This window comes from Abramis brama (genome assembly GCF_963993115.1).
Source record: "Abramis brama genome assembly, chromosome: 16".
NCBI lineage: Eukaryota > Metazoa > Chordata > Actinopteri > Cypriniformes > Leuciscidae > Abramis > Abramis brama.
In genome coordinates, this window is record NC_139978.1 from 2474791 (window position 1) to 2486627 (window position 11837).

General features: G+C 41.6%; 1 protein-coding gene across 1 annotated transcript; it reads right to left on the reverse strand.

The window, feature by feature from the left end:
- Window positions 1-290: 290 nt before the first annotated feature.
- On the reverse strand, window positions 291-8039 carry LOC311066092 (E3 ubiquitin-protein ligase TRIM35-like). The gene is made up of 6 exons (XM_084087089.1): window positions 7050-8039; window positions 3774-3869; window positions 3330-3560; window positions 3230-3252; window positions 3030-3148; window positions 291-1988 (listed from the first exon to the last, which is right to left on the reverse strand). The coding sequence occupies exons 1-6, from the start codon at window positions 7449-7451 to the stop codon at window positions 1447-1449; spliced, it is 1413 nt and encodes a 470-aa protein (XP_083943215.1). The 5' UTR covers window positions 7452-8039; the 3' UTR covers window positions 291-1446.
- Between the last annotated feature and the right edge of the window lie 3798 nt (window positions 8040-11837).

Consider the following 11837-nt stretch of genomic DNA (forward strand, 5'->3'; position numbering starts at 1 on the left):
AAATAAATCATGTAATATTTTTAAGAAATTATAATACTGGAATGCAGAAATACTTCACAAAAAAAACTGCCATATAGCTAATTTAAGACAATATGTTAGAAAAAATACATAGATGGAATAATTCTTGTGCTTATTATCTGGTGAGTCAACTAAAGTGTCAAAGTGGATTTACATCGAATATTAGATTTAGGTTTCCAGTAAAGATTGTTTGCAAAAAAAATGTTTACCGAAATGGAAATGATAAATCGATCATTTTTTGATTATCGATCATCAAATCTTTTTCCATTTAACTTCAAATGTTGTGAAAAACTAGTTTGGAAACACTTTTTGTCGAGAAAAAGGGTTTTAAAGCAAATAAATATAGTGTCACATGACAGAAGCTGTATTTGTTGATCCTGTTAAAGCAGCGTTAAAAAGGTTAATAATATTTATATAATTAAATTGTATATTAAATTATTTTATCACTATTGGTAAGAATAATACATGTTACCTCTCAAACATCTTTCTTCCTTATTTTTGTAATTTTGTCTGTTTTTTATAATCTAAAAAATGTTAAGCAGAAAAATAGCCTAATAGCTGCACCCGTTTCTGAATATTGCTGGATCAAGTATTGATCTAAATAGTCTTTATAATGAAGTACAAAAAAATCATAAAAAATAATTGTTTGTATACAATGTAATAATATATAATAACATGTTTGAAATGGATGAGGAAAACAGCGCCTTGTAAATCTCTGCCGCTCGTCAAAACTACAGATGTGCGTCTGTCAAACGAAGGAAGACTGAAGGAGTTTCCAATAAAGGCAGAAAGAAAGGTAAAATAAACATGTTACGTCTGTAAAGTATTGTTTCCGCGACTTAAACCCTAATTATCATCCCAAACATTTAATCTTTCTCTCTGAGCATTAAATCACATAATCACATATTATTTATTTATTTAAAACACAAGATTATCAGCAAGAACCTTTTACATCCATTTATTCCAATGAACAAATGATCATTTCTCCTCTATAACTGAAATAATTATTCATTTAGTCTCATGTTCAACAAACACTGAGAATGTGCAGAATTTACTGCTTCAGTGATTTGATGTAATACAAGAAAAAAAAAAGAAGATATATAATCATATATAATTATGATGCAAAAACTTAGAAATGAATAAACACACATTGACTGAAATAATCAGGTAAATGTCAATTATCCTGAAAACATGAATGCTAAAACGGTCTCTAATCGGTCTAATTGTGTGAAGTGGAATATAAATGAAAACTTCTTGTTTATTGATCTGAGTGTTGCTGTAGTGCTGGATATCAGTCATGTGATCATCACGGCCCAATCACAGCCACCGTACTGATATTCAGATCAACAGCACTCTTACTCATGTGATATGGATTAAATATTGGAAACATGATGAAAGCAGGAAGATCCAGATCTACAGGAGTGACGTTTACTGACTATTGACCGGTAAGATCCTCAGAGAGTTATAACAACAGAAGAATGGAAAGAGTGTGTGAGTGAAGGTGGCTGTGAATGTGTGTAGATGTGTGTTAGTTACAGGATCAGAGAACGACACCGTTCCTCCGTCATAGTCCAGATTCACTCTCACATGATCAAGCTTCTGTTTAACACGAAAACCAGAACCTGAAAGCTCTCCGTCCTCTTCATCATCATCCTCTTCGTCCTCTTCATCATCATCTTCGTCCTGATTATACACCACACCCCAGACATCAGTGTCGAAGAAATCATCTCCCTTCCTCTGGTTTGATGCTGTAGTTACTCCAAGAATCCAGTCTAAACTCTCTTTAACCTCCACATCCCAGCAGTGTGTTCCTGAGTTAAAACCCTCTGAACCCAGAACACAGAGACACCACTCAAATCTCTCTGGATTATCAGGAACAGGTTTATAGTTCCCGCTGTTTCTCACACTGGTCAGATCATCAGACAGGACGAGACGTCGATCTGCAGTGTTTGGATCCAGAATCACAGGAGCTGATGAGACACAATCAACAGATGCTTTTATTCTGATCTTCATATAATGATCAAGAGTGAACCCAACACAGATTATTATGAATTATGACACTCGTCCTGTTGATCAAACACATTTTCCTCTGATCACTGTCAGTGCTGTTATTAGTTTCACACTCGTTTTTATCATCAGCGTTTAACGGCATCAACTACAAACATTAAATATGAGATTCAGACATTTGTGTCCATCAAGAGAAACTGATACTTTGGGAAAGTTAAATAACAATAAATCAATGAGATCTGTTGAGATTTATGCTGTAGATGAAGAACTGTAAGTGTGTGTCTGATCTTCAGCACCTGATCATCTTCATTTTATTGGCTCTTATAGTCTGTGTTTTGATTTAAATTAGTTTATTATGACTGTCTGTTGGGTTTGACTTACAATCATGAATCACCTTCAACACTTCCTAGCCACGCCCTAGCAACCATTGTCAAGCACCCTAGCAACCCAAATCCAAAGAGGGATATCTTGTAATCTGAATGTCATAGAGGAGTTGCGGTTGGTTTATATCATTCACACTGACAAGCAGCCTTTGAAGTAACATCATTGGCAGCTGCCAAGCCACTCCCTAGCAACTAAGCAGAGTACCCTAGCAACTGTTCAGCAAGACCTATAACTCTGCACCAGAACATCGTAGAGACATGGTGGTTGGCTCGTTTGACTAATGCTAGCAAACAGGACTTCAATTATGCTACACATGCTAGCAGAATAGCTACATGCTAATAGTGATTAGCTAAGTGAAACATGGTGATTGTGTTAGCATCATGCTAGCAACATGCTAATCTTGTTAGCATTTCGTTAAAAGGATTTTTGCAAAATGTTAAACATGTTAGCATCATGCTAAGAACATGCTAATCATGTTAACAACATGAGAAATGTGTTAGCATCATGTTAGCAAAATGCTAATTGTGTTAGCATCTGCCTAGTTCAGAGTTTTGCCACTGCAAGCACCCCTCTCCACCCATCCATCATGTCCAGCTCAGATCTCCTGCAGTCAGACTCACTGTTTTGGACGAGGTCCTGCATCTTCTTCCAGCCTCTGAACGGCAGGTTGCCCAAGTATCGTGGCACATGAATCAAAGCTCCAGAAGCCTTCTGTGGATCCGGCTGTGAGCTCTGGACTCTGGAAGAACATTCAGGAGTCAGAACTGCAGTGGCTTTGGATCAGAACCAGAGAGACCAGAGACAGGAGCAGATCACTCACCTTTCCATTGAGACTGGAAACTCCTGCAGAACAAACACACCATTTATCATCAAGAACTCAATCAATCATCAATCAATCAACCAATGATCTGAAATCAGACCTCCAGAAAGCAGACGTCATTGGCTTTTATCATCTCCTCCATGTCTTTGATTGTGTGTGAAAGAGCTGAGATGTGTGTGTTCATCTCCTCCAGCTTCTCCTTCATCCTCTGCTTCTTCTGCTCCTCTTCCTCCCTCAGTGCAGTGACTGTAGCTTCTTCTTCATCTCTGAGAAACTGATGAAGCTTCTCAAACTGCTGTTTAATCTGACGCTCTGTGTGCTCAGCTTGAGACTGAAATCAAAGCACATTCACTTCAATCATCTCAATCGACACACATCAATTAATATCCAAGATAAACTCGGATACCCGACATAAAACGGATCCAGAAGCAGATTGCTGCTAGTCATTTACAGAAATAATAAACTGGAATACATTATATCAAATCATAACTGTATATAGTGATCCAACAGCTGTAATGAAAATGACTCGTTTCTGTTTCCTCACCTTGATGTGTTGAACTGTTTTCTCAAACTCTACTTTCATTTTTTTATTGCGTTTAAGTTTCTGTTGTAAGGACTCCAGTGCTGTATTGAGCTCCTCCTAGAATTTAACAAAAAACACAAAGTACAATTTGTAAATGACAGTGTTATTTATTAAAACAAAAAAAGTTATCCAATACCAACTGGGCCGGCGTGAAAATGTATTTTGTACGGGGCCGACTGCATATTTAAGTCGCGCTGAAAGGAGTGACCTTCGCTGCACATCTCTGCCCGTCTACGGCCCTAAGCCATGCAGAACTAGATCTGCCCTTGTGGAAAGAGAATTCAGAGAGAGTATGCCGTGAATGATCAAGCTGGATCTGCCCCTCACACAATGGCAGTTCTTCAAGTCTACCAAGCTTCTCTGCACCATGGATGAAACTGGTCTTGACCTGGCATCCTTCAAAGAGCTGTGCCTCACCGACCTCGCCCAGCGTGCCACTAAGTCTACAGCCCAAGCGATTGGTTGTGCCATGGCCAGTTTGGTGGTCCTCGAGCTCCACCTTTGACCGAACCTGACGGAGATCAAGGACGCAGACAAGACAGCCCTCCTTGACTCCCCGTCTCTCCCTCGGGTCTGTTCGGTTCTGCAGTGGACTTTTACGAAATGCGTGGATGCGACCCTCTCCCCCCTGAGACAGATGGGACAGCATCCTGAATTACCTCAATGATTTGCTGCTTTTAGCCCAATCGAAAGAGGAACTATGTGCACACAGATCTTTGCTCCTCAGCCACTTGTAAAGTCTGGGGTTCAGGATCAATCTAAGCTAAAGCTCACTGTCCCCCACCCAACGCATCTCGTTCCTGGAGGTCGTCTTCGACACGGCTCAAATGCGAGCCTGGATTTACCCGGAGCGCTCTCTGAAAATTCAGAGGCTAGTGGCGTCACTCAGAATCAGGGACGGCCTGCCCATAAAAATGTTTCAGAAGCTACTGGGTCTCATGGCAGCAGCCTCCTCAGTATTCCCCTTGGGCCTGTTACATACGCAGCCATTACAACACTGGTTAAAGGCCCGCGTCCCACCTGTATCAAAGCCCTGGTCCCCTGGAAATCGGCCCATCTGTTTTAGTTGGGCATCGGTCAAGCGAATGGGTGATCTTCAGGCTCTTTCAGTGGACGCATTCTGCCTCGAGTTTGGACCAATCGACAGTAAAGTCGTCCTTAGACCAAGACAAGGCTATGTGCCTAAAAGGATGAAGGATGAAACCAAGGATGAAAACTATACGATAACAATAAAGATAATGATAACGATATAGTTCTAAAAATCATTCTCAATACTTTAGGCGCCAAGGTTTTTTTGAAAAAATGCTGGATTTTGACATAAAAATTTCAAAAGCTTGTGGCTTGAAAGGGCTTAAATATAGAGATCTACTGTAAATTAGAAAAATGTTGGGGATGACTGAAAGTTTATGTGGGGTGTAAATATACTAATCTAATTAGCATATTATGACATCATCAGAGGGCGGCCCTCTTGAATTTCATAATATTCAGGAAATAGTAGATATTGAACTGATGTTTGGGCCAATCGACAGTAAAGTCGTCCTTAGACCAAGACAAGGCTATGTGCCTAAAAGACCTTTCACACCAAGGACAATAACTATATGATAACTATAAAGATAATGATATAGATATAGTTCTAAAAATCTTTCTCAATATTAAAGAATAGCAGATTCACACCGCAGCTATAACGATAAAGGCACAGAGAATCAATATTGTTGGAATCACTTTCAGAATGATTTTATCCTGCTGAAAAATGATAAAAACATTGACAGCTAATCAGAAATCCATCCTGATGTAATGAATTTAAGCATTTAAAGCAGAAGACAAGCACGCGCTTTGAATAAACAGAACAATATCGTGTGGACGCTAATATAGTTATTTTTGCAGTTATCGTTCTTGGTGTGAGCGGGCCTTAAGGTGCTTTCCACGCCCTTTAGAGCTCAGGTCATAAAGCTCTCTTCTGTTCTGCGCTAGTAACACGGCGCTATTGAAATGCATTCTCTGTAAGTGTCAGTTACTGACGCAAGGCGAGTGAATTGTATCGAAAGGGAACGTTCCAGTTACTAACATACTGGTTTCCCTGAGATAACGAGCATTGCCTGGTTTGCCGTGCTACTGTTCCTGCATACAAGTCGACATTGCCGCTCCTCAGTAGAAAAATTCAGACGAAAATGTCTTTCAGCGCGATTTAAAGAGGCAGTCGGCCCCGCCCTTTTTGGCCATTTGTCTGAGCAGAGACGTGAACCAATCAGGCTTTAGTATTCAGGGAAAAACTAAGTTTTCCCAGAGAATGTCTAATTGGAAGAGAATTGACACTCTCTGGTTACTTCCGGTTTCTGGACTGGCTGCAGTAACACGTCTCTGTCCATGCGGGGGCGCTCGCAGGCGAGTGCAGAATGAATGGAGGTCTATGACGCTATACCCCTCAAAATCCACTTTTCTCAGGATATAATTTTTTGTCTAGTAATTTGAATGTTGTATTCGAAAGGAGATGCAAAGAAATTACATATGGCTGGGTGTTAGATTTTTTTGAGTCACTTATTTGCTTTAAAAAGTCTTTTAAAATGTCAATGACGTCATACACATCGTACGACCAGAGATACTGCTTAACGGCAATCCTTCACTCACTCTGTTGCGTTCGCGCTCTGCACTTTCTTTTCACTCGAGGCATCGACAACACAGCTGACACAGGTAAATACACGCGCTAGAAGAGTTTTTGTTTTATTTGTTTCTGGTCCCGCTTCAGATGACACGATGCCATCAAGCGGTATCTCTGGTCGTAATCAGTCCTTCACTGACCAATCAGCGTTCATTAGCAGAATGCTAGTGTGTTATGGGCAACAACAACAACTCAACCTGTAAGAAATCAAAAGGACATAAGTACTCTTTCATTCAATTTTGGACCTATAACCCATGTTGAACTTGCAAAACCTACAATAAAATCTGAGATTTCTCAACGGCAATCGGGTGAGGGAGACAAATTTAGCCGTCTAGCCCCATTGACTCCCATTCATTCTGCACTCGCCCGCGATCACCTCCAGTGGAATTCTAATGGAACTGCAACCAAGATCGATACAATGGGGCTAATAGGAAGTGCCAAGGCTCTCCGTAGACGGGCTCTGGTTTTCCCCATAAAACATTGATTGTGATCTCAGGGAACTTTACGTTAGTAACCAGAACGATCTGTGTTTATGACTCGTTATGATTCTTTACATGTGAATCAAGAAACATTTGTCTTACCTTATATGATGAAACCACTTCACTGATGGGTCTGAATTTATGATTGTCATGTTGTTTTGAATCTCTGCACACGATACACACAGGCTGTTTGTCCTCCAGACAGAAGAGTTTGAGTTTCTCACTGTGTAAACTGCAGATCTCCTCAGACCCTGATGAACGCCTCTCATTTCTCTCCTTCAGGAACGACTCACACAAGTTTTTTAACGCAAGATTAACTGGAGGATCAGATTTTGAGGATCTTCTCCTGCAAACAGGACACTCCTGATTTTCCTTGATTTTCCAGAACTGTTGAAGACACTCTTTACAGAAACTGTGACTACAGGATAAAAGAACAGGAGCCTTGAAGATTTCACAGCACACAGGACAAGAAAGTTCTTCTGCAGAGACATTTAGTGAAGCCATTTTCACTGTTTGAGCTCCAGCAATCTGATCTTTACTTTCACTTTCTGAACGACAGTTTCAAAATGAATCACCATGAGAATCACAAAGATCAGAAACAAACTTGTTCAGAAACAAACTTCTCAAATTCTTCTGTAAAGTTTTACCCTTCGTACTCCACTGATCGCTGATTCTTTATTGCTTTTGTCGAGACAAAGTCAGTATGGCAAAAAAGAGAAATAACAAGTCCGTCTCTTCCTGGTTAGTGTTGTAAGAGGGTGGAGCTCCTGATCAAGGTGTGTTGAAACAGGTCAAACAACAACATCAGGATTTCTTCATGTAAAATTAACTTGCAATGAAACGTTAATGAACTTGCAATGAAACGATATAAAGCCTTATATAAAACACAAAAGAACAATGAAAATACTCAAATATAAAGTCTCTCCAGAGTCTGACATGATCCACCACCACCTCTGGGAAGCATTGCTATTAATTTGCAATTTATAAAATAATTAACATATATTGTCACACAAGCCTTAAGGGAATATTCTATCAATTATGCAATTAAGTAAGAACATATAAAAGCATATGCAAATTGATACAACCCTTAGTCTATAAATAAAATAAAATAAAATATTAATAAAAATATTAAATATTAATTAATATAAAATATAATATATAATATACAATTATATATATATATATATATATATATATATATATATATGATAATAATACCGCATTGACAGTGTCACAGTTCTGTTCTGTCTGAGTGTTTTTGTCACTGGTCACATGTCTTCCTTTGTTCTGTTTTCCCGCCACTCCTTGGTTTCCATAGTTACCCTCATTAGTTCATTTGTATCACCTGGTTTCTCGTTAGTCTTGTCAGCTGTGTCTTGTTTCCTTGATCTGTTCTCCCTTGTATTTAAGCCCTGAGTTTTGCCTTGTTCAGTGTTGGTCAATGTTTATGTCAGTGTTGATTCAGTACTCTGAGCACATGCTCCCTGTTTCTTGTATTTGCTTTATTGAGAATTAAAACCTTGGAATTATCATCTTCTTGTTCGCCTCCTACTTCATCTGCCCTGAAAGCCTGACAGATTGACCGAACTTAAAAAAAAAAAGAAAAGATGGAGATCTGGAAGCAGGCCTTTGTGGGAACCCGCCAAGCTGTGTTCAGGGGGATCAGTGGAGGTCACAGGGGAGGGTATGGGCGATATAGGGCCAGACACTTTTTTCAGCACCAACATCCCCACGTCCAACCAGAACCTGAGCCAGTCATCTGCAGAATTGAACACATTTCCAGAGATGATGACTTCTCTGATCTCCCTCCTCTCATCAGTCCAGCCGAGCCTGCACTTCACGCCAGTCCAGCCGAGCCTGCACTTCACGCCAGTCCAGCCGAGCCTGCACTTCACGCCAGTCCAGCCGAGCCTGCACTTCACGCTCACAGCCCTTTACGCCGCTGGTTCCGCCCAGCTACGAGCCCTCTTCACCGCTGGATCTGCCCAACACCGAGCCCTCATCGCTGGATCTGCCCAACACCGAGCCCTCATCGCTAGATCTGCCCAGCACCGAGCCCTCATCGCTGCCCAGCACAGAGCCCTCATCGCTGCCCAGCCCAGTATTCTCCAAGTGGCTGTTCCCACCCAGCCTCCCTCTCCCACCTCCTCTGTTTGAGTCATCCTGTTCTCCTGCCCTGCCTCTGCTGAGCCCTGTCGACCCTGCTGCCCATCCACAGCTGGGCAGCCAGTGTTGCTGTGGAGCCGCCTCCGGGACTCCAGGCCTCAGCATCGCCCTGGTCAGTGGATCCCCTGTCCTTGCCTCAGTCTCCTGAACCTCTGACTCCACCTGGGTCCTCCGACCCTGCAGCTTCTCTTTGGCTCATTGTGCCCTCACCTCCGCCGGGTCTTGTCAACCCTGTAGCTCCACCAGGCTCACTCCTCCTTCCTCGCATTGGTCAGCCGTCACCCTGGTTCCACCTCGGGATTCCGTGCTGTCGTCTACGCCTCTGTCCTGCATCCCTTCTGCTCCACCGGGCTCCGTCTTCCCTCCTGCTCCTCAGTCGTCCTCCCTCGCACTGGTTACGCCACAGGCTTCCAGAGCCCCTTCTCCGCCTCGGTCCCGTGAGCCTGCAGATCCGCCTTGGCCCTCCAGACCTGTGGTGTCGCCTCGGCTCTGGGTCCCTCTGGCTCAGTTGGGGATCCCTGAGCCGGTGTCTGTCCCTGTCCCTGAGCCGGTGTCTGTCCCTGTCCCTGAGCCGGTGTCTGTCCCTGTCCCTGAGCCGGTGTCTGTCCCTGTCCCTGAGCCGGTGTCTGTCCCTGTCCCTGAGCCGGTGTCTGTCCCTGTCCCTGTCCCTGAGCCGGTGTCTGTTCCTGTCCCTGAGCCGGTGTCTGTTCCTGTGCCTGAGCCGCCGTGGCCACACCCACTGCCTGCTCCGCCCTGGAGGCTTCCTGCCTTGTCTCCCTTGCCTTGTTTCCCCCGTCAGCCTCCAGGGCGCCCACCCCCCCACCCCTTTGTTGGTCTGTCTATGGCGCGAGGACGCACCTACCGGGAGGGGGGAGTTATGTCAGTTCTGTTCTGTCTGAGTGTTTTTGTCACTGGTCACATGTCTTCCTTTGTTCTGTTTTCCCGCCACTCCTTGGTTTCCATGGTTACCCTCATTAGTTCATTTGTATCACCTGGTTTCTCGTTAGTCTTGTCAGCTGTGTCTTGTTTCCTTGATCCGTTCTCCCTTGTATTTAAGCCCTGAGTTTTGCCTTGTTCAGTGTCGGTCAATGTTTATGTCAGTGTTGATTCAGTACTCTGAGCACACGCTCCCTGTTTCTTGTATTTGCTTTATTGAGAATTAAAACCTTGGAATTATCATCTTGTTCGCCTCCTACTTCATCTGCCCTGAAAGCCTGACAGACGGCATCAGCCAAACTCTCCTTTTTCCTTTTGTTAATTCCAGAGGACAAAGTTCCAAATAAAATATTTTTTTTCTCGTTTCTACCTCCGATAGTAGCACCTTCAATTCACTTTCTGTAAAGTTTCGTTTCTTGCCGCTTGCTTTAACCATTTTCTTACTGCTTTCTTTTGCCAAAGTGGACTCATTACCATATTTAAATTGATTTAACCCTCTATGGCATGACTTTTTTTTGGGGGGAAAAAAATCTTTCACCCCATTTTTTGGGAGCTTGGGGGTCCTTGATAACATATCGATCATAAAATGTATGGGTTTGTTGTCTCAGGGCAACACTGTGCTACGAGGGTACTAAAACTCAAAGGTTTTCTACATAAGTGGAATAGGGAAAACAAGCAATATGTGCATTAGAAAATGATTTATTTTGACAAACATCAATCACAAATGGTTTTAACCAATCACAAACATCAGATAATCAACAACAACTATTACTACTAATTACAACTAACACCCCTCATGTGTACGTGTAGTGTTTGGTGTAAATGTTCATATGAATATGAAAATTTATACATAAAGTGTTATGGGGGGTGTTAGTTGTAATTATTAGTAATAGTTGTTTTGTTGATTATTTGATGTTTGTGATAGTTTGAAACCATTTGTGATTGATGTTTGTCAAAATAAACCTTATAATGCACAGATTGCTTGTTTTCCCTATTCCATCTATGTAGAAAACCTTGTGAGTTTTAGTACCCTCATAGCACAGTGTTGCCCTGAGGGGTAACACTTTATAATAACGTTCAGTTGTAAGTCATTTATAATTGGTTAGTTAATGATGAACTAATAATTTACAAAACATTCATAAATGAATAGCAAGTGATATACTAACATTTTATGTATGTTTTGTAAATTCCGTTACAAGTCATTTACAAGTGATTAGTAAATGATTAACTAATTATTTACAAAACATGAATATGCGGTTCATAAATGATTAATAAATTATGTTTTTTTGTATGTATGTATGTAGCAATTAGAGGGTGCAGAAAGTGTTGTAAATGCCTTGTATAAACATACAGATCATTTGTATCAGGTCAGTAACAGTGTTCAACACAATGATGTGTAAACGCATGAATAAATCATTTACAACACTTTCTGCGTCCCCTAATCTAAAGTGTAAACCATTCATCACTTGTAAATGTGTTACACATCATTCGTAGAGTTGTCTATTAGTTTTATAAGATATTACTAAATACGTCAAAATCCGGATATTTACAGTGCATTCCCTCTGGAAGGTTCACAAACAATTTATGTCGGGCATGAATTTGATCCACATGTCTTTGGACCACTCTCCCATCACCCAGCATCACTTTATAAGAAAGTGTTCCAGTCACAGTCTCTATGGGCCCCGGAATCCATTCGGTCCACAGCTAAAGTTCAGAACAAGTACTGGATCTCCAACTCCATTACTACATTCATGGGCCTTTTTATCATGATGGACGTTTTGCTTTTGT